General features: G+C 37.3%; 1 protein-coding gene across 7 annotated transcripts in view; it reads left to right on the top strand.

Annotated features, from left to right (window-relative positions):
• The window catches only part of VPS13B (vacuolar protein sorting 13 homolog B), a 482,877-nt gene that overhangs the window by 379,682 nt on the left and 79,666 nt on the right, over positions 1 to 23,529 (top strand). For 6 of the 7 annotated variants that reach the window (XM_075415801.1, XM_075415802.1, XM_075415804.1 and 3 more), the window contains 4 exons: positions 3,334 to 3,741; positions 15,653 to 15,852; positions 18,413 to 18,620; positions 18,943 to 19,127. In XM_075415801.1, the coding sequence (XP_075271916.1) occupies positions 3,334 to 3,741; positions 15,653 to 15,852; positions 18,413 to 18,620; positions 18,943 to 19,127 (1,001 nt within the window). The remainder of the gene's footprint in view (positions 1 to 3,333; positions 3,742 to 15,652; positions 15,853 to 18,412; positions 18,621 to 18,942; positions 19,128 to 23,529) is intronic. The other variant, XM_075415803.1, reaches the window with a different exon arrangement.

Genomic DNA, 23,529 nt, shown 5'->3' with positions numbered 1-23,529 from the left:
AGACCCTGTGTTTACCTGCCAGTACAGAATCCGCACAGTGTCATGTGGTGTGCTTCCCAAGGTGTTTAAAATCATCTAAAAAGACTGTTAGGCTTCGATTTTGCACCCTGGAAAGTCTATTCCAGCTGCATCTAGGTGACCTTTTACATTGTAACATCTCTTTTTAGCCCATTTTGAGTGCCTGGAGAAGCCGCTGAACATCCATCTTCATCAGCTGCTCTAAATGGCTCTTCGTATTTCATCAGTTTAAGCTGATTTAGGTGATTAAACATCACTTAAATGTGTTTTTCTTAGAAGGGATGTTAAAGTTTCTTTTACAGTGCAAAGTATAAAGTGTAAAACGGGACAAAGACTGGTGATTGCTCAACTGGATTTTTATTTTTTTTAACATTTTACTTAAATGCCAAAGAATCTCCTTACATAGTATTTCACCAGTTGTAAAAATAACGTATGTCATTGTAAGAGAGTTGAAATATTTGCAGTGAAGGTTCCAGAGTTACATTTTCTGCAGCTATGCTTCTGGCTGCCACCACCTTCTGTCGGGGCTAATTCACTGGATAATAATAACTGAATACAAACTTTTGCCAAGTTATCAGTCATGACAACATTTTTCTGTGGGACGTGCAGTTTCCAAACAGCAAACGGGAAAGTCATTTGCATTTGTCTGGTGTCCTGGTGTCCATTTTTTCATGTGTTCTTTGATGAGCACAGTGTTTGTGAAAAAAGTGACTAACAGCAGCAATAAAACACAGGCCCAGGGCCACAGGTGCCGTGCACATTCCACCACTGACCTTCACCAGCACCCTGTGTCTTCTCTGCCCTGGCCTGAGGAAGCCCAAGAGAGAACTATTGCTCTCATACTCGTCTTCTTTTGAACATTTCTCAAACAGTTTACTCCCTGGCTTTAGCTTGACACCTGTTCTATCAACTTATGTCTAAGCAGTTCTTGGATTGTGGGGTTTTCTGTTGGTTTTTTCCTCTTCTGGGCTATATGACCACAGGAAAGTGTTGGCAACAAAATGTGCCTTTGACAAAGCAGTTAGATGTGAAAGCTGGCACACCAAGCAATAAAGGTCCTTTCCTCATTTAGTAACTTACAAACTTAATTACATAGGAAAGCCAAGAACATCTATTCATTTTATTCCTATATTACTGCATCACTAATGGGGAAAATTCAGTCAATACTTGTCAATAACTTGTTCTCAAAGTGCCTACATCATTCAGAAACACAAAAGCTAATGCGAGTTGGATTTCAAACTTAGGTCATTTTAAAATTGCTGCTCATTTGTTTGTGTGGTGTTTGGGGGTTTTTTTTAGACATTTCATTAGCATAACACTCCTTTCCATTTGAGTATCAGAAGTAAACTAATAGCGTAATGTCACATGGGTCTCTGCTTTCTTTCTAAGTCTCCTTTCTCCGTTCAAAGGGAGGACCAATGATGTGTACAAAAAGGCAGGCGAGTCTTGCGGTATTCTTTAGTGCCAAGAATGGTGGAGAGATATTCAAAAGTGTTATGACATTTTTCTTCCCTTGGTTTTAATTAAAAATATCAGTACATAAGTATTTTGAAAAATCTTCCAAGTTGATGATGTGTGGTTTTGGATGCCTAAAAATATTGCTTGCTTCTAATGCCCAGCTTCCTAGCTTTAATACTTGCCATTCTACTAGGCCCAAGTCTTAGCTAGTGTTTTGCCACAGTTTCTAGTTCAGCATGGAACGCTTTAACACAAGAGAAAGCATTTTCAGAAAACCATTAATTAAAATTGCAAGTTACAATTAAAATACTTTTTCAGTCTTAAATTTCAGTTAGCTGTGGCTTGTGGAGTACTACAGACTTTTCTAAAATTGTTTTGGGTTTTTTGATTTAGCTATAACAAATCTTAACATGGCCATTAATAAGTTTCTTTTATCTTTGTAGAAAAAGCACTAGTATATAATTCAGAGACTTATCTATCCAGTTACCAAAGCATCTCACTAAAATTTAGAACCCCCAGGTATTTTGGGGGGTCAGAAAAGTCCTTTGTTGTGTGCCTGGGACTCTCTGAAGTCAGTATAAAGCTCCAATGCTCTGCTCCTGCAGCCCTTTACCATGCTTGTAAAAACTTGTAATTTACTCAGAGTGGGACAATCGAGCTCATCAGTTTGCATCAGCACTGAGTAGAATGTCATCCTGTACGACTTGAAACTAGGTCCTAATTTTGGTGAAATATTCATTAATCTTTGTCAAACCTTCAATAAACAGCGTTTCCTATATATATTTAGAGTGAAACTTGAAACTAAATAGTGCTGTTTTCTCTGAACATTTAGTCTAGTTTAGATATATGCACAGAATTTTAATAATTTTTGGTTCTTGGGAGCGGGGCAGCGGGAATCAAACAGCAAAGTGAAAAGCAAACTTTTCCCCCTGCCCAGGGTAGCAGTCTCATTACTGGGTGAAAGCTGAATTTGAAATGAAAAATGTTAAAAGCTAAGTTAAAGCTGGATTTTTGTAAGGAAGTGTCATGTACTGACAAGGCAGATAGCAGCACAGAAATAAGTTTCAACCATCGTAAAATCCTGCTTCCCATCTGTGAAATAGTCTTGGTAATTGCAGCATCTCCGCTACTAAAATATCACTGTTGTTAATGTTGTTCATATTAGTTGTGATTTGTAAAATTCTGTGAGACTTTTAGCAGTCTGGGAAGTGTCAAAATCCTTTACTGAGGAGACGAAGAACTTTTTAAAAATATTAGGTTATTCCAATCTCCCTGGAAAACAAAGATATCTAAACATACCTAATTTTTTGTGTTTGCTTTTTATTTCACATTTCATCTTGAAAATGCACTGAAGAATACTGCATATTAGCTGTGTAGGAAACAACAGAAGATACGTGTTTATTCACTCATTGAAATGTGTTGAAGATGTTCGCTGTTGGCTTTGGAGTTTAGTCAAATAGTTCTCCTGGATGTAAAACTCAAGAGAATGTGAAGTATATTTTCATTCTGACACAAAAGGAGTAATGTATTTACCCTCCTACACACTCGAATGAAGTGTGTGTCGTTCAGACAGCTGTGGTGATCCCTGGGAAGAAACAAGGATGTAAGATGGATACTGTGACATGTGTCTTCCTGTAAAACTGTATATAGTGAACATTGCTTATAGTACTTTTCATCATGTTTTAATTCAGATTTATTCCTTAAAATATTGTTTCATTATGTCTCACCATTGATTCAGTCCTTTTTATGAAACATGGTAGAAATAACATTGTCTCCACTAAATGCCAAATATTTTTACATTGCTTGAATAACTGGACTATAGCTTCTCATATTTCTTCCTCCAATTCTCTCCTACAGCTGACATAAATGTGGACATATCAAAACCTTTGAAAGCACATCTCAGTTTTGTCAGACTTGATCAAATAAACCAGTTTTTGAAGAAAATCATAACAACAAATGATGATGAGCCCAGGAAGGAGGCTGTTCCATCAGCTGGCATTATTCCAGATGAGGATGTCACTTCGATAACCAAACACTGCAGTGCGAAGGATTTGCTGCCTGCAGCGCACACCACCGCTGCGCAAAAGGCTTCGGTGCAAGAAAACTTGTGGCGAGCTCTTTCCTGCTTCCAGAAAATTTCCATTCACACCGTTCAAATGGTTATTTCGATGGAAACCATCCCACATCCCAGTAAACCTTGTTTGTTAGTCTCTTTATCAAACCTCAGTGGGAGCCTGAATATTAAAAGTGGACATAAAACTGCAGGTAAGAGTTTTTGAAAGTTGGAAGTGCTACTGATTTGTTGAAGTGGTGGTCTAGTAACCTTTTTAAAGCGTGGGGCATTGAGCAGAGCTCCTCTAGCTAATGTCATAAATCCACAACAAAAAGTAGCAGATCCCTGGTGGACTCCATTACTTGAGTTTTCCTTGCAGTGAGGCAGCACCCAAGAACACTTAATTTTGTAGTTAATATCCCCTAGCTTGTAATTACTAATTTATTGATGGAATTCTGGCTGGAATAGTGGTTACAGGAACCACTATTCTGGTATTCTGATAATTCAGCACGTACTTCAAAGGGCAAAATTTTGACAGTTTTCACTCTATAACTACATTTTCTTGTTAGGACCCTATATTTCTGTTTAAAAAAAATACAAAAATAGTTGTTCAGAGCCCTGACATATGCTACTATGTAAATATTGGGTCATACCACTATTCTCCTCCAGGCTTATGAAGTTTTAAATTTTTACATGCTTCCTCTGCACAGCTGAGAGTCACCCAGGGAAAACAGGCTCTGCAGCCGCATTACTGCAGACCTGCAAGGAAACTTTACACCTTGGGTACAATTAACGGGATACCAGAGACTCGTTTAAAATTAAGACATTTTGAGCGTCTTTGTAAATTATTTTATTAATCTTTTAATAAACTTAATAAGATGGTACATTTACATGATGTGGAGATGAGCCAGCTGTGGGTAGTTGGCAGAGTAGCTCGTAAGAGGTAAAATGGTCTGTAGCTGAGAGGAGCAAGTTGTAGGCCAAGCGAGGTGGTGATTTATTTCTTTTTCATCAGAAACATTTCTCCTCAGGCCAGCAACTTTCAGTGCTTCTTTATTATTTTAAAAGTTAAAAATGAAAAATTCAAGGTTCATAGGACATGAAAGCCTGTGAAAGTGCTGGGGCCTGAAACTCTTGATTTATCCGTAAATAAACAGCAGTACAGGCAGGAACAGTGCCTGCGTTCCCACGCTTTTCCAGTCAGATCGCAACCCTAGCATAGAAAGCACTGCAACTGAGCAAAAGGCCTTTCTGATGTCCTTTAAACAGTTCTAGTTTTCTTTCTGTGTAATAATCCTCTTTCCTTCCATCACTTCGCCTCTTTCATTTTTACATTGTCCGTCCCATGGTACATGATGGTGTCCACAGCAAACTTCGATATGTCAAAGCCAAGCCCGTTCTGTCGCTGTACTGTAAGGCAATTTGGCAAACTCAGCAGTGTATAGCACTTACCCTGGAGTTTTTCATCCTCCCAGAAGGAGGATGTACCTTGCCTTGCATGTTAAGCCTCAGAAACATTCTGCTGCAAAGTTCTGTTTCTGAATTCCTCTGGCAGTCTGAGGAAGCCAATCTTCATTTTTCATGTCACAAGCTATACCTGAATATTCAGTACGTTTGTAGTCCAGCAGTCCTTATTAAGTAAAGCAATACTGTTGCTGAATCTAATGAAAATGGGCATTAGTTATTCTTTATGAAGAACTTTCATAACCAGGCAATAAAGACACATCAACAGATTCTTTGCACATTTTTTTCCAGTTAAAGTTGCCTTATGTTTGCTTTATAAAAAGAAAAGTAGATGTGCGTGAGGTTTTGCATGCTATTGTGATGGTGCAATAAATTGTTTGAAGTTTCAAGAAGTACAAAAGACACGCTTCCACAAAACTGATTGAAACTGTCAAAAATTCGTTTAATAAATTTTTTATTTTTAATTAAAATTATTACTTTGAAATTAAAGTGCTGATAGAAACTAAAGTGGAAATTACAACTTCAGGAAAGAAGAAAAATTACTCAGTGTGGGGGAAATGGCATTATAATCTTGTGTTAAAAATACTAAAAGAATACCGTAGTTACTAACTAGATTTGTTTTATTATTGCAAAGAAATTATGCAAGCTAACTCAATTTTAAAAAGTGTAGTAGTTGTGTCTTGGGAGAAAGGAGTATTTAAATATGTCAGGTTTTCGCTACTTTTGTTTTTACAAAAGGTTTTATAGATACACCTTTTGAGCTGAACAGGGTTAATGCCAGGGGTTTTTAAAAGAATGAAACTAATAGGCAAATACTTCACTGTGTCTTTGATTTTACAGTGAAATAACTATTGTGACCATCTGCAGCAGCTGCATTTTACGAATTATTTGCTGAACCAAACTAAGCACAATGACAAAAGTAGTCATCTCAGATGTACTGTTAAAACAGAGGAAGAAAAAGGAGCATTGCTTGCCTTTTGTACAGTATGGCCATCTGCTGTACAGATGTTATTATATAGAATGACTTCAGATACAGTAATTGTAGAAAATTTTCATTAAAACCTCAACAATTTGCACTTGTTTACTTGAATCTGCATAACTCCCCAGTGAGACAACACAATACGCTTGGGGTTTCTTTGGTTCTCACTAACTTTCTCTTTGATCTTTTTTGATGTGCTGACTTCAATAAACATAGTCAAAAACACTGTTCTAAAACATCATGGAAAAAACTACAAAGGAACAATTATAGCAGTAGAAACTACTCTAATCCCTTACTTACGCAAGCTATTTTTAGTGAAATATGGTTTTTTACACATTTTATGTGGCAGTGTTTTATAAACAATGTAAACGACCCCTTTTCCAGATGAGTTTTAATGTAGGAGATGAAACTAGTTTGTAAGGAATTCTATTTGCTAGGAATTATTTAGCAAAAAAAAACTCGCAAGAATGTATTGTCGGCATTTTTCCTCCTTTACAGGGGGAAAACAGAAGTGCGTGACCTGTGTAATGCTTTGATTTTTTTAGCTGAAATTAAGAAAGAAGCTTGCCGTGTAACTTTTTTTTTTTAATCATCAGTTTTCCCTCTATACGTTCCTGGTTTAATCATGGAAGCTCAAGGCCTTCTGTTTTAATTTTTCTTATTAATTTCTTATGAAAGTAAAAAGATTTAGCTTCTGAAAAAATAGACGGGGTAATTGGTTGTATTATTTCACTTCTAACAAAATAAATTCTAAGTGTTTCACACTCACATTGCAGTTGGATCAAATTAAAACACCTCTAGTTCTACATACCCTGCTGCACTGCTGTACGACCCCAAACCTTCAGTGTGTCGAGGGACTTCATTTTTTGGACGTTTTTCATGTTTTAATACAGCAGTTACTTATAGCAACGTGCTTACTATTTCTGCTAGAATACTTATGTTCTCCTCTTTACTTATGGTGAAATCCCCAGTATTTTGGTTTTAGTAAAGTAATACTATTGTAGAATATGATGCAGTGTGTTGGCAAAAAACAAATCGAACCAAAATCCATTCTCCAAAAAAAAGTATTATTTCTTTTACTTTAGAAGAGGCTATCAGTATAGTTTTTCTGATACTCTTAAGGGCGGGAGTTTAAGTCATACTGAAGTTAAATAAAAGAATTATCTGTAGTCATTTTATATATTGTGGCTTAGAGTTACAAGTTAAAACTTGTACCAGTTTCATACAAGCAAACAACAAACATTTAGCTCATTTTTGGCAGCTTATTTGCACTTTTGACAAAACCCTCAACTTCAAGAACTGTCGTTAGACCTAGTTCTGTGATTTGTGTCCACTGGAGTATGTAGCATCTTCTACAAAGTATCTAGAACTCTCGAGTGCCGCATACCCCGTCAGTTATGAGATTTCTCGGTATCACACCTGAGGTCCATAGCTCACTCCAGAGAAGTCACGTGCCATTACAGTTGAAATAGTTTTTACCAATAAATGCTATGAAATAGAATGCAATTCTAAACATATGGCTTTCAGTTAATTTAGGTTTGGTGTTGAAATTAGCACTACCTACCTGTCAAAAGAGCAGATAAGTGAGAGAAGTTGAGGACTGTACTCTCCCGAGAGTGAAAGACAGCGAGAAGCCTGTAGCCTCTTGGTGGAGCCTTATTTTGCTCTGGCTGGACGCAGGAGGGAAGTCTTGCTGTTCAGTGTCTGAACTGAGAATGTTACAAACATAAAATATCCCAAAGATCATAGAATTCCCCAGCCCTTCATCCCGTATGCAGAGATGATTAGCATATAAATAAGGGAGAAAAATAAACACTAGTTGGGCATATGATAGCTGCACGTATTTTTACTAAACCTGAAAGAAATTACATGCCTAAGGTACTAAACATTAAATGCAGTTATTAATTGGTGTAGAGCAAAGACCAAACTTTTGGAGTGAACTGACTCTCTCGAGAAAACTCTGCTAAGGCGTTGTCATAGCCTTTGGATGCTGCAGATACGCAAGTTAACCCAGGGGGAAATAAAACATTAAATTAGATATGACTACCTAAAATAATATGCAGCAGTAACATGCCATTTACAACACCCAGAAGACCTTTGTTACTTTTAGAAAGAAATATAAACTCTTTCCAACACTTGAACAATAGGAAATTAATTCTTTGTCAGTAAAAGCCAGAGGACAAACTAAATGTTTAAATGGCCACTGAGGATTGAGGTGGAAGTGCAGCTTGTAGACAGCTATACAAATCCCTAACAAACCTTAATGAATATTGGGTGTGGGCATCAGGGTCCTGTCAGATTTGACACCATGTCCCAAGTAGCTTAAACCCAACACTCAAGAAAAGGTGGAGACCTCATCAGGTCTCTAACATATGGGATTTTATGTGTCATTTTGGCATACCCTGCAAGCGCAAAAGAAAGAGTAAAAGGGGATTATCCTGACAATGAAATGAGTTACTGAATCTTGTGATAATGAAAAGCAGAAGAATTCTAATTCCTTTCTATAGTCCCTGAGGTGGAGGTGCGTTTATAGTTCTGCAGGAGTATAATGTGGGAGGGAGGAACAGATGGCCTAAAATCCATGAAACAAGACACCACCTAATCCCAGGACTGAGTACCGCTATTAATCGTGGTCAGATTCCCTACTGGTACTTTGTAACAGGGTTCAGAATTGCTACTGATGAACTAGCACGTTAACTCAGAGACGGGGAGGAGAAGAAAAAAAAAAGTTGGTTGTAGGTTGCTGATTCGAGAGAGTGTGATTTTGTAGAACTTCATTTACAGTTTAAATAACTCAACTTCAAAAAGTAGACTCCAAATGAAATTCAATTCAGAACAAACACGGTTGTTTTTATAGTCCTTTCAGCTTTTATTGTGAAAGTAATTGAGTATTTTTTTTGAGACCGGAATTTCTTTTGTTATGTGGATCCCAGTGCTATATGTGGCAGTAGTAGGTGATACAGCATTTTCATGGTGGTCAATTCTGTAGAATATTTCCATTCATGAGGAAATACAAATAACAGTGAAAGCTGAATGTTTTCTTTGTACATTTTATACTTTATGTGCAATTCCTCCAGTTCAGTCCACATTTTGCAGTGTGAGGTGCAGAACACAGAGAGTAGGCATTATTGCCCAGTCTTAAGGACTAGTTCCTTAAGTTGTTTAAATTGTTGACATACTGGCAGCACATTTCTTCTTTTTCCATGACAAGAATATTATTTGTGGGGTGAGCTCACCAGATTGCTGCCCAAATAAAAGATGCAATTCCATATGAAGTTTAGGTTACTGTGGCTGCACATTTCCACCCTCTGTCCTGTTACTCAGGCAGCTGTGACTTGAGTTGAGTCAGGGTGCTGGTCTGTCTGAAAACTAACCCAACAAGAATGAAAAGCTCCCAGCAAGACTGTCTCCTTCAGCTGGCTCACTGAACAGGTACACTTTAATGACCATGCTGACACAAAAGAGAATTCAGAGAAGTATATAAAGAAGGAGGGCAGGGGAGGAGAAGATTGGAACGTAGGATCCTGGACCTGGGCTGGCCTTAATCCTGGGGAACCGCATCCCAAGAGTTCAGGGAAACCTGTTCAGTCTGCGTGGCCTGGTGTATCTGTCAAGCCTTGGACTTCCACAAGCATAACTCACAGGGTCATAGAGGCTCAAACAGCTCAGGTGCCGCCAGGCGCTGTCTGCGGGGTGGTTTATTTGTAAAGAAAAGTTACCCTCTAGTTCATGGACTATTTATTAAAGCAGTTGAAATTCAGTGAATCAAGTGTAGAGCAGAGGAGCAAGACACCAAAGCTGTAATTCTGATTCAACCTTGTGGCAATTATATAGGGCTACATTTTGAGTGGCATCCAGTATTTTGTAGTGCTTCATTTACTGTGCAACCATTCAATGTCTGGTATTTTAGTAGTCCAAAGTACCTACAACTTTATCAATCAGTGACAGTTGCAGGTACCAGCTGTCTCCTGAAAATAAACCAAAGTTTTCAACCAATCACCTAAAATTAAGATATGCAAATACATAGATTTTTTTTTTGCATTGAAGGACCTCTCCATTCCCATCTGTAAAGATGGAGCAGGAGTGTTTAGTAGCTTTTCTGAAAACTGTTTATATCTAAAAATAAAATGCTTATGATACAAGAACCATATATTATGTCAGTATAGCACTCAGCCAGTTTTGAAAGCTAGACTGATGCATGCAAAATGAACACCATTTTTGTTGTTTCCCATTATGCATTTTTCTCCACTTCATTAGAATAAGCTTTACAAATATATACTATTGTATACCAGACAGCCTTGACCAAAAATTAAAATCCCTGTAGATCTTAACTTTAATATGCCTTCTCTGATCAGACACCACCAAATCAACAAGTGAATTGAGATTTTTCAGCTATTTAGTATGCTGTAGTGTAATGGACATCATGTACCTGCCCAATTATTCTTTAAGGGAGATGAGCTCATTTCAAATAGATAACCATCTTTGACTTCTCTTCTGATTCATCACTGACCTGAACTCCATTTGAACCTTGTTAGACACAAAACAAGCAGGATTCCTGGCCTGAGCTATAAAATATAATTAAGCCCTTTTGAAATGATGTGTAAAAGAACATAGCTTTACCCCCACTATAACTACTACCACCACCACAACCAATAAAGTTAAATCAAGCACTGCCTGTAATGGATTAAAGTAATAAATGTTCCTGGATTTTAGTGTTTGAAGTATTTGAAGAAAACAGGCTCCCAGCAGCCAGGACTGCTGAATGCATGGGGACATTTATTAGTGACGAATTCAAGGGTTTGGCCTGTTTAAGATCATTACTTTCTGTTTACCGTGTGTTACACATCTCATGTTTTTACAGACCCCATATGTGTCCCCATGTAATGCTGAAAAACTCTGTTTCACTAAAGAATAGTTAATTGGTAATGTGTAAATATTGTTCTCGTGGGGAGAATGAACTATCATAAGATTCAGCTCAATATTAATGAGAAATCCCGTGCGGTCAGTGGATTGTTAACTAAATCTCTCCTGGAAAATTGTCCTTTACTAGATCTCACCATTTGTTTGCTGCTGCTGTTTCCAGACTTCAATAAATTGGCTGACTCTTAAATTAACTGCAGTATTTCCCCTGTAATTATTTTCATAGCTTTGTTACCCTTTCTTCTCAGAAGCTGCTTTGTAGAGGACACTTGTCAACAGAACAGAGTAACTGTAGTGTAGCTATTCATTACGTGAAGTATCTGAAGTTTTCTTAAGAGGAAAAAAATCATGTAGTCAATTGTATCAGTATATTAGATACAGAATCATAGAATCGTTTAAGTTGGAAAAGACCTTTAAGATCATCAAGTCCAACCATTAACCTAGCACTTACAATTATAGCACTAAACCATGTCCCTAAGCTCCATGTCCATCTCTATGTATATATATAAATAACATATTTATAGTATCTTTGGCAACTTGAAACTAGCTGAAGCAAATAGCACAGATTATCACCTTAGGAGCATGTAGCATTAAAGCAGACGGTAGTAAGGAAAACCGCTCACTAATTAGCCTTCAGCAGCCAGATTGTATCTCTGCTGCCCAGGCATGGAGGGCCATGGGAGAGGCTGGGCTGTGGACTGCTGCCTGCGGAGTGCACGGCGATCCTTTGGGTGGGAATGCAGTCTGCCAGCTGCTGCGGCCGGCGCAGACCACGCCGCTCACGTGCAGCTTGGCTGGTCCAAGCCAGCGTGGCAGGCTCTGTGCTCTGGGACACAGGCTTGCTTCTGAGCTTCCCCAAACTCAGAAAAGCAATTTTCTTCCTAGCACTACAGTTTGTAGCAAAGCTACTAGCTTCCAAGAGGCTTTTCAAAAGGTAGCTCAACTACAGTCCAGTGCCATTTGCTATATTTGTCATAATACACATGTTTCCATTTTCTTAAAGCTCTTTTCCCATGGAGAAGTTTGCCAATTAAAATCATGCTCTGTGTTGTATTAGGTGACAGTGCAGTGAACCAAACAGGATTTGCAGCTATCTAACGAAGAGCAAATGCACAGAGCATAACAGAAGGAAAAAAGCTCCTGCAACATTTCTACTTGTTTCATTTGGAGTTGATTCAAATATCAGTGTTTTAAAATGTTTTTGAAAACAGAAAGTCCATAGTTAATGTCAAAACATTGTCTCTCCCTTTGTCTGTGAACCAGGAAAAACAACAGAACTCTTTCTTAACACCTGTTTTGCCTGAACACTAAGTGATTGTTACTGTAAGGCAAGCATTGTTTTAATGTATTTGCTGCATCTACTAAAATGGGCCGGCTCTTTTTTTCTGTGCACACAAATGGATTTGTGCACACAGGGAGTTTAACAAACATGGAGCCTGCTATTATTAGTAAACACTAATATAACTGTATTGTAGTTATATAGAAACCTTGGTATAACTATATTTGTAACTGTGTTAGGGTACTCAGATTCTGTGAGATGTCTTCATATATGTTAGCATAGATAGGTCTCTACTGACTAAAAAAAGAGAGATGTTAAAATATCAAAGCGAATATCTTTTAGTAAATTTTCTTCACTATTCTATTGTAATGAGCTCCAACTTTAACTTCTGAGCAAGTTAATTTCTTGACATTACCAAGCAAGTGCTAGCTTTCTTCCAAACCCTCCTACGTTATTTCAAGCTGGATATTCCTTTTGAGCATATGTCGTCACAAAGATAATCCTTCCAATGGCATCAGAAGCCTGGTGTAAGTTGTATTTTCCTCACTTAGTGTGGCAGCATACTGGGGTGCTATTGTGGGTCTGGGTGGAGTCTGACACTGGGGGGCTGGCACCAGTTTTTAAACACTGTCCAAAGCAAGTGCTTCGTATTTATTAGTCTCTTGGAGGAGTAATTTAAAAGTCACAAAACTATTTGTTCCTAGAAGTAAATTATTGTACGTACTGAAAAGTGTGTTGGTGTTCATGAGCAACAATCCAAACAGAACAAGTTAACTTCTACATATCACAACAATCGTTTATGAAGATATATTACTTCTGTGTGGCGCCCTCTGAAGTTCACTTCAGATGGAGACTTTGATTTAATCTGTTTAAACTGAAGTTAGAATTCTACAATAGGAGTTTGTGAGAGACACATGAAAGGACTGACTGAAAATAGTGTGTGGGAGGGAAAAAAACAGAGAATTATTTTGCATCTTTACCTTTGTGAGATAATTGCTTCAGTCATAGGAAAGCAACTTCACTAACTGAGCATATACTTTGAATGTTAGTATGGCACTGAGCAATCTTAAAATAAGCTCCCTTCTAGTGCATAGTGGTATTTCTTCACTCCTTCCACTTAGATGTGAGATTATTTCTTCTCTAATGTCATCCTTGTAGGATTTCCATAGTAATGGTACCTCATTGAAACTTCCCTGAGTCCCAGAGATCACTTTATTTACTATTGCTTTTTAGGGTTTGTGCATACTTGTTGTTCTTCATTTGTTTTCTTTAAGCTTTCTCAAGACATCACTTTGTTCAAATTTGCCTGAATGCTCTCTGCATTTTTTTTATTAAGAGCACAGTGGTTTTTATACTGAGTCACTTCATCTGCAAAAAGGCGTGTAGATGTTACTGCAAGGAAGGATGAGGATGTGATTCTTCCCTATACGCGAGCAATCTGGGTTGCAGCAAGAAAAAGAAAAATCTGTCATTGAGTCCCTGAGCTTTCCTGGTGTCTGTAGGAGACAATCCATGGATGTGTCTTGTAATATTTCATTTATTCAAAATTTACCAACACTTCCTTATTCTTAATTGTGTCTTCATTTCTCATTGTTTGCATAGCATTTGAGAAAGGCACTGCTGATTTTGAACCAGCAGTATTATGTGCTGAATGCTCAGTTCTGTTTCTAAGCTGTTGGATATTGTGTTTTCTTTGTACTTTGTGGAGCTGAGATGACAACAGAAAAAGACTAATCCTTCCAAGTGTAATCTCAGTGAAAGAAAACATAAATAAAACCACTTGTATTCTGGCATTCCTTTTTCCCTTTTGTTATTTCTGCAACTCGGCACATATTCCAATAAAACTATAGAACATTTCTGTACATTGCAGAATTGTGCAATAATTACCGGGAATTTCTTCTCTTTAAAATCAAAGTTCCATGTAGAGTAGAAAAAAAAATTGAATTTCCAAATATTGTAGTGCCTCTTAAAATAACTAGACTGAGCGTAGCAGGGTGACAGTGAGCCCTTCCCATAAAAATACCCCTTTTTCTTGATTTAAGACTGTATGTGAAGCTACTTCATTTCACGGTTTACAAAATCAAGTCTGAACCAGTACCAAAAGGAGGCGTCAGGGTGTGATGATGTTAGTTTTCTTGATCATCACCGAAGTTCAGTGTCAAAAAAACACTGAACAGTTTCTGTCGTATAAACCTGTTACACACAAGACCAGACTCAGGGGTTCAGAAGCCAGCCTAAATAACCTCGAGCTAAAACCCCTTTCCCAATCGGTGACAATGGTCCTGTTGATTGGCAGGGGACAAAGGTTTGCTCCGGCCCTTGATCATACTTACTAAACTCGAGACTGCTCAAGGGAGGGATGCTTCTTGTTTGTGGTTCCTGCTCAGGTTGAACACACTTCAGTGCCATTGCTGCTATGGGGACTGTTGGACCACCTACCTAGTGGATGCTGGATTAAAAAAAAGAAAAAAAAAATCCAATATATTGCCTTCCATTGTATAAAATATTTTTTGGTATTATAAAATCATAACTCCCAGGATGCAGACAGACTTCTTTCTGGATTCTAAAAGAGATTCATAGGAGAAGTTTTACTGCACCTATTCAGAACAGTGAGTTGTATTTTTGTGGCATTTTTCTACCAGCAAAGGTATGAAAATAGAAAATGGAGCTGTACCTTGAAACATCTGAATGTAAGCCTTAGGTGTTTTTTAATCTTGTTTGTTTTAGTAAACAGTGATTTGCAGTAAGTTAAACTCACAAGAGATGTGACATTTCTAGATAGCGTTTCTTTCTAAAAATGTTTGTCTTTAATGAGAGTACATAAACCTAAACTGCCATTATCATTTTTATGTTTTATAAAGCTATGTAAAGTGCAAATGGTTATGATGTGAAAAGTTTGGATTAAACTGTTTTTTAGGTAAACACATTATGTATTTTGATTTATGGTAATTGTTTTGAATTATTTGAATTCAGATATTGTCCTTAGTCTAGCAATAGCAAGGTAGTATCTTGTAATAACTAGCCTGACAAAAGCAGGGAGAATCGTTCAAAATAGCTATTTCCTATCAGTTTAAAATATAATCAAGTGAAGCAGCTGTTCTTGTTCTTAATATACTCTTTTGAAAAAAAATTCATAGTGTAATGAAAAATGTCTCTTCTCATAAACCTTAGAATACTCACACATGTAAGAAGTCACCATGTTTTGGCAAATAGCTCTTTGTAAGGAATGTGCGTGAGACATACCTGCTCCATAACTGCAACACTATATAAAGCGTGCTCAACAGTGTCGGAAGAGCAAGCTTAAAAAACAAAAAATTGCAAGTCTTGGGGCCCAACTGTGATGCTCTTTCTTGGAGAGGAGAGTGATTGTCCGCACAACTGCATGAAAGTCAGAGATTCACAGGCTCGTGGTAAAGTGAATCCAGGAAATAAGCACATAAATGTTGGGACCGGGTTTAATTGTCTCTCTCTCTCTTTTTAGGAATCCATGGGTCATCTTTTGTCCTTGATGTAAAAGACTTCCTGCTTAAAACAAGTCTCAAAGAAAGAGCCAGATCTCTCATGGGCCCTTTTTGCTGTTCTGTTAATGTGGAAGCCAAGTGGTGTAAGCACAGTGGTGATCCTGGCCCAGAGCAGTCTATCCCAAAAATATACATCGATTTGAGAGGAGGATTGCTGCAGGTCTGTATAAGATGCTTATAGTTCTGCTATTGAGCTGGACCGGCTTTGGATGATGGAGATTTCACAAAAAAAATGCATGAAAGCTTGTAAACCTTTGCAGCCTACAACAGTTCATTGGATTGGGGTTTTTTGCTTGTTTGTTTTGGGTGGTTTTTATTTTACCTTTTAAAATAAGTATCTTTTCTTTCATATAAAACTGCTGATGGAAAATTTATGTACAGTGTTTTGTTTTGTTTTTAAATACTGCTTAATCCTTGTATTGTAGCTGTATGTGTGTGTTCCTTTAAAACTACTGGATCAAATTACTAACACTTAGTATCTAGGACCCTATTCTGATGTGTATGTGTTTGTCTGGGAGCTATGTGTCTGTAATGCCTAGGGGTGGCTTTAAGAAATACATACCCTTTCTTTTTAGACTTATACCAATTTCTCAGGGGAGTAATTATAAACTGTTGTTTGTAACGATTAATACTCAGTTTTCCATGCTATCCGCTCCTTTTTGTAAGTGCCCACAACTTGAAACCAGTCCAAGAAGCATGGGAGTTCTTGAAATGAAGAATGGATTCTGTGGGGCTTAAGCAAGTGGGTTTGAAGATATGTCTTGTTTTAATTATTTTTATTGTAGTATCTATACACACCAAATGTTTTAAAATAAATGTATAAATCAAGCATGTAAAACACAAAAATGGAAATCTTGATGTTTAGTTGTGTTACTAGGTCTTTTCCCAGCATCGGCATTAGAAGTTCTTAAAACCACAGCACTGTGGACCATGCTAATTGAATAATACGAATTTTTAAAAAATATATCTTAATGGATAAATTAAGTCAGTTTGTTTCTCTGCTTCTTTTTTATTTGTTATTCACAGGTACTTGTTTGTAGAGGTTTGGCTACCTCTACGTATTATTAACAATAAAAAGTTGGGGTGTTTTTTTCTAAAATTTTGGGGTTTTGATGAGGACCAGAAAAATATCTATAAGCCTGAGAAAGTCTTTTATTATTAGAGTATACACTGGGATGATTAGCTATTGCAGAAAACAATTAAGTATTTGGTCTGGCAGAATAGATTTGAGAATGCTGACAAAAGTATTAGCAATTCTGTTTCAAAATAATTTTTTTTATGTCTAATGATTTTACCAGCTCTAAACATGACCTTACCTTCTACCACTGTTAATTTGCATTGCAGCAGAGCCTAGAGAGCTTATGTGAAATTAGTGCCTCATCTGTGAATATTATGGTAGGAGTTCCATGCTGTGGAGTTCTAGCTGCCTAAAAATAAAGTTGAAAACTGAGGTCTCTGGGATCAGCTGAAGCAACACAGAAGCTCCTTTGAGGTGGTGCTACACTAAGTGTGGGACCGAGCCCAGAGGTACTCTAGAAACTGCACGGGAGATGACCTGGGTAGCCCCAGACTATTTAGCTCAGGACTGGCTGTAGCTGTGTTTCAAAAGGGTCATGTTTTTTCCCATGAGCTTGCATGTAGATGCAAGGGAAGGAAAAGCTTCCTTCTTGGAAGCTGCACTACACTTCCTTTAGGCATCTTCAGATATTTTTTTTCATATTTGAAAATTGGCATTTCCCAGTGAAAAAGTTTGCACGGCTCTTTATGTGCACAGCTGACTTTTTACTTTACTCCTACCATTACCATGGACTTTGAAGTTACTGTCTGGTGACTTTGATTTCATCCCACACTGGTTCGAAGTCTTATTTCTTTATTAATGGCTAGTGGCTTCCTTTTCTTCCCTGTTATTTCTGGCCCTGCTTCTGCACATGAAGACTAAAGGACTTGTCCCTGTTAACGTGATTCTCTCAAGCAGGAGTTTGATTTGAGAAAAGCAGCGCTGCTTGTCAAAGCTGGGAGAGAGGAACGTCTGCCTTTTATTTTGCTATGAAGTGTATGAATCTTCTGGGCTTTGAATGCCAGTTTTTCTTAGATATTTTTCTAAATTTCTGTTTCAAACGTCAAAAAATTTTAAACTTTTAAACCTCACTCTGAGAACTTGCAGCACATCCAATTCATATGCTGTATATACTCAATATTTGTGCTTGAAGTGATCTTTTGTAAGTCTTTCTACTCATCATCTTTGCTGTGTCACTCAGTTTTTATGCATTCCAAAGTTACACTTCTGAAGCAACATGCTCTTTGAACTGTTTAAACTTTGCATCTTTAAGGTTTGTTTTGTCATATCTTAAACTGCAAAACCCGTGACTAGTCCTAGCATTACGTACTGCACGTAGCTGTTAAGATCTTGCGTATCACTTTTAAGTTCTATGGTCTTCTAGGCAGCATCAGTATCAATTGTAAGTGGTAAGAATTAATGCTTTCCTTTGAACGATGAAGAGAACAAATTTGCCAAATGGTTTTGTAGGGATTTATTGTTGTTCGTGTTCTTTATTTTCATGTGAAGGAAACTTGCAAGCAGTTAAGGTATAAGCAGAGCAGGCTGAAAGCTGTATGAAGTTCCTCTTGTTTTGGGGAGTTTTTTCCTTCAAAACTGACTAGACATTGGTATGTAATTGTTTCATCTTTTCTCTTTCTCTTTCTTTTTTACTTTTTTAAAGGTTTTCTGGGGTCAAGAGAATTTGAACTGTTTAGTTCTCCTCCAGGAGCTTCTGTGGCAGTACCTCACTAAAAAGGGCAGTGTAGAGACACCGATACCTGAACATACACACCTTACTTGTTTTTCGATGGAAAGGAATCGGGCCTCAAAAACTGAGCATACCTCAGATGATCTGAGAACAGGCCTGTTCCAGTATATACAAGATGCAGGTAAGAAGAATATTACTGGTCTCTTTTTTTAATTATAAAGTAAATACAGTAGTAACCTATTAAAGCTTACTTGCCTCTTACAATGAATGCTTTGCTTTTTTTGGAAAAGCAATTGAAAAGACATCTGCTAGAATGAAAAAGAAAAAAACTTTTTTGATTTCTTTCCATTAAGTTGTAATCTTTTAAAAGTCAGGGAAATTGCTTTTTTATTTTCTCTCCTTTTGATCCTGAGGGATTTATTTTTAACTGCTTTGGTCTCATAAACCAGCATGTTTCTTTCTAGAAATTATGTAACAGATTATAGCTTTCTTTCATTTGACAGAAGCACAAAAACTGCCCAGTGCCTATGAAGTTGTGTTTTACAATGAAACTGAGGATAGTCCAGGAATGATGATGTGGAGATACCCAGAACCCAGAGTGCTCACTCTTGTAAGAATTAACCCTGTTCCTTTTAATACCACTGAAGACCCAGATATTAGCACTGCTGACCTTGGAGATGTTCTTCAGGTGGGTAATGAGAGTTTTCTACTTTCATTAACAAAAGAAAGCATTACTGCTGTAAAGTGAGTGTTCTCAAATCTAGGTTTATTAAAAATGAGCACAAAACAGACATCAGGAGCTCTATAAAATCATTACAAGGTAAATTCCACAGCTTGAGCTCATCTTTAGTTTTAAAACTATTTGTGCAAGCATTTTAACCACTTACCTGTAAAGTTTTTCCATGTCATAATAAGCTGTAGCCAGATTTATCAGTTCTGGTTTACAAGCATGCAGTTTTTATTCTGTCTTCCTATGATTTCATCCATCAGTCTTTACTTAAAGACTTCATGTGATTTGAAACTGAAACGTGAGGAAAGACCTGGTCTGAAATTGCCTAGACTCAGTGAACTGAACTTTGAACTAAAATCTCCAATTTGGCCATCCTCTTCTGTGTCTGTGATCGCAGATGGCTGTGCATCTTCTAGTAAGATCCACAGGGTAGAGAGAAAGCATCTGTTTTCTCTCATTTTGCTTTGGGAGGGTTGAAGTGGGCAGTGCAGTTTGATTGTGTGAGATCATGGAACTGCCCTTCCAAGGAGGGCTGAGTGCTGCAGCTGTGTGACTCGGTGCCCCCAGAATAGACCGTACTTCACAATTACACTAAGAATTTTTGCTTTCTAAAATACACAATCAGGTAGTTACATTCTCTCCTGTCTAGTGTAATTCATCTTTGTAAATTCACTTACTCCTTGCATACCTATTTTGATTTTTGCTCAATTTTAATTTTGTTAATATCAGGGGGTTTTTATATTACAAATTTGATCTGTCATTATTTTTTTTTAATTTGCATGTGCTTGTTAATAAGAATAGTATTGTGAGTCAAGGGAAATACCTATCTCCCAGTTCTTCCTGTTTGTTCAGAAATATTGACTTATATTTCATTACTGCTATAACTTTAGAAATTGCTTTTACAATTGAATTATGCACCAATGTGCTTTCAGTTGTGGGTAAGTAGGATACTCTTCCTCAGATAAACGGTATAATGTTATTACCGTGCACATACTATTAATGAGATCATGTAAGTGTCCTGCCAGTTTCTTTGCCCTCTAGACAGCCAAGTGTCAGCTCCTTTTAGTTATATGAGAATTAAATTTAAATGGAAAAAAATCAGCTCCACTTGGCATGAGGTTTGAATCAAAGATCAGAATTGTGTTATTGTATGCTCTCTTGATGACCCTATTAGGTTGCTCTGAAAGCCAGCAATTTGCCTTCTTTCAGGGTGGTATTTTCAGAGCACAGCACACTAAGTTTTTGGTAGAATTACAATAAGCTCCCATTATAGATTACAGACATCATGAACATAATGCTTGTGCCTGTGTAAGAATATGACCCTGTAAAGGGGGAATATCGGTCCTTCTTCAAGTGGGCATACACAGCTGGACTTCTAGTAGCATGCATGTTCTGCTGCTTTGTGCTGCCATGCTATGGTCTAGAGAAAGGAAGATAGTTGCAGTCCTCTTTCATTTCCCTTGCAATTGCCTTGGAGAGTGAGATAGAAACCGGGAAGGACTCAGCTGCCAGTGTTCAGGTTCTGTCAGTTTCTACTGGTCTTCATGTAATTCTTCATGTAAATCTTCTTGGATTTAATCTTATACATTGACCACAGAGAACTGTTTCAGTCAGTCTCGTTTTAAGTTTGTGGTTGGGCATCCCTGTCTAGATTCCCTCCGTGATGCTTTTTACTGTGGCACACTCTCTTCTTAAGGTCTGTCAATGTTATGATCAATTAATTCTTAGTAAGTCTTATATTACTACCTTGGGCTTTCAATTACAAGGGAAGAGATGAAAGATAACAGCCAAATTAGAGGACTTCTATTCAAAAACTGTGCTCTTGGGCTGCCTACAGGAGGATCCACATATTGGTAATGGACCATTAATTATGGCAGTAACTGTTGTCTGTCTCTAGATGGTGATTTATCACATTTTCCAGAAATGGCCATGCACCCACACAGAGCAACTCTGCACAATGTAGATAAACAGCCGTTATAAACATGAATGATATGCATTTTTTTATTAGTCTAACATCGATATGTGGGTGGAACAAGTAATACAGATTCTATTTTCAAATTCTATACATAAACTACATTTGCCAAATACTCATCTCAAACTTTATGTTATGCTTTAAATTAATCAGGAGGCCTTTTGTCAGCTCCACTTTTTTCCCCTGTATGGATACATGTCTGTTTCTTAATATACTGCGTATTTAGTGCATATGGAAAATTCACAAAATATAAAGGGCAAAAAGACAAAACAGCACTTTTATTTTGTTTACTGCTTGACAAGAAACATTAAAGGAACATCTGCAAGCCAAAGATCAGCTTTTTGGGGAAAAGTATCTAAATTTAAAGACAATAATGATATCAAAGTATATTAAATATATATTTTAAAAATTTTCCTGGGATTGTGTATATGTTCAAATGCTAGGAGGACCCATAATGTCACCAGCTGTGTTACCATTCTCGCTCAGTCCTTTACTTCACATAAATCCAGGCAAAGGTGCACTTCTGTAGTTTCTCTTGAATTAAAAGTTTGCCAGTTGCATGTTCTTTCTTTCCAAGTAAGTTGCTGTGACATTTCATCTAGCTTTCTACCTTTGTATACTTCTTTTGGCATAACATTTTAGTCATGGGTGGGTTTTAGAAGTCTCTTTGTGTTTATAGCTATTCTTCAAATTCCCAGAACTTGCAAAAGCTTCACCATAAAGAGAATTTTTCTAGATATTGAAGCTGCGTGTCATCTGCTGCAGCCAAAGGATAAGTGAACAGTTTCAGATAATAAGAGTTGATACAAACTATATTGTTTCTGTCAGATCTCACCTTGCTGCTATTTCTAGATTGTCCCAAGAGCCTATTTTCTTGTGCTTTTACTTTGTGATGTTGCAAAGGTAAGCAGTTTCTCTGGTCATGTTTCTAATAGTTTGCTTTTTTACAGTCCCAACATTATTGCTTTTATTTGTGGAGGGAAAAGGAAGAACTGATGTTTCTGCCATGGCATAGCATGTTGCATTTTCTTTAGCAATTTGAAATAGAAGTATGATCTACTTGTTTGAAGGAAGTGAGAGAGAATCCTAGATGCATTTTCAAGAAACTGCATCAAGATTGTATTTCTTTCAGAAGATTGAGAGTATCTGAACTCGTTGTTCTTCCTGTTTACATGACATTGCAGCCCCTTTCTGTTTAATTTTTAATCCATTATTGTCCCATTTTCACATGCTACGAATGTTCTTTGGCTGTATGTCCTTTACTGTTCTTTCAGATAACTGGTATTTGATGAAACACCTTTAGACTTACTTGGTACCTCTTATTAATTTTTTTAAGGAGTTTCCTGCTCAGTGACACAAGGCCTTTCTTATCCTCAGGTACTAAAGCCACTGTGTGGCATCAGTTCTAGCCCTTTTTGGCCTGGAGGCCCTTTCTTATTTTACTCTCCTTGTGTCTATGTCACTGCCAAGATCTTTTCTGAATATACCTTCCCACGACTGTTTGTAAGTTTATATAGTAGTATTTGCAGGTTCTTTCTAGTGAAGAAATACATACATGTGTATTATTTTAGAAACACAAAACCAATGAAGTGAAGCAAAAATCAATTTTCCACTGTACTTACAAGTGTTTTTGATGTAACCTTGTATAGCTAACTGAAAAAAAAGTGAATACTGGGTTCTGTATCAAGAGAGATGTGCTGTGGATGTAGAATATTCCTCAGTCTTTTATACTGAAAATCTTCCTAGTTCCTTGATCAAAACTATTAACCTTGACTGTTCTGTCAACTTCTGTTTCATTTCTACCAATGGTTGTCTGTTTTCCAAGTCGTGAGATTTTTTGATCAGTGTTTAGAAAGCTCTAGATACAGCTAACTATCTTAATAAAGGTCAATGTGGGATGAAAGTATATACACACAAGAGCAGTAGTTTCATGTTCTCATAAGAAGAAAAACCAAATAGGCTGTGTCTTGTCCAAGTAACGTGATAAATATTGCTCTAAGCCACTACTAGTGTACACCTTGTATAAAGGGGATCTACAGAAAAGGCCTTGGCAGCAGTTCAAATGTTGGCAAAGGCATACCCTTTTGATCTTGACTACTGCTAAGATTATTTTTAAAATACATGGGAGAAGAAAAAGCATATTCCACTGATAACTTCCCTTAAGACAGCACACATTTCATAAGACTGAAGTTAATCCCAGCGCTGACTCCATCTAATGTCATGTAAGCCAGGGTAATCCATTACTGCCCAAATCAGCAAGGGCAAAGGGTAGGACGGTGTTGATGTGAGAATCATATTCACACCTCAGGAGCAGAGGAAAGTTCAAACTTGGAAAAATTTCTCAAAATGAATTCAAAAGATAATAAGCAAGATGAAGTAGCAATGCCA

The sequence above is a fragment of the Opisthocomus hoazin genome, chromosome 3 (assembly GCF_030867145.1).
Source record: "Opisthocomus hoazin isolate bOpiHoa1 chromosome 3, bOpiHoa1.hap1, whole genome shotgun sequence".
Taxonomy (NCBI): domain Eukaryota; kingdom Metazoa; phylum Chordata; class Aves; order Opisthocomiformes; family Opisthocomidae; genus Opisthocomus; species Opisthocomus hoazin.
Note: the sequence above shows the minus strand (reverse complement) of the source record. Positions and strands in the feature narration are given on the sequence as shown.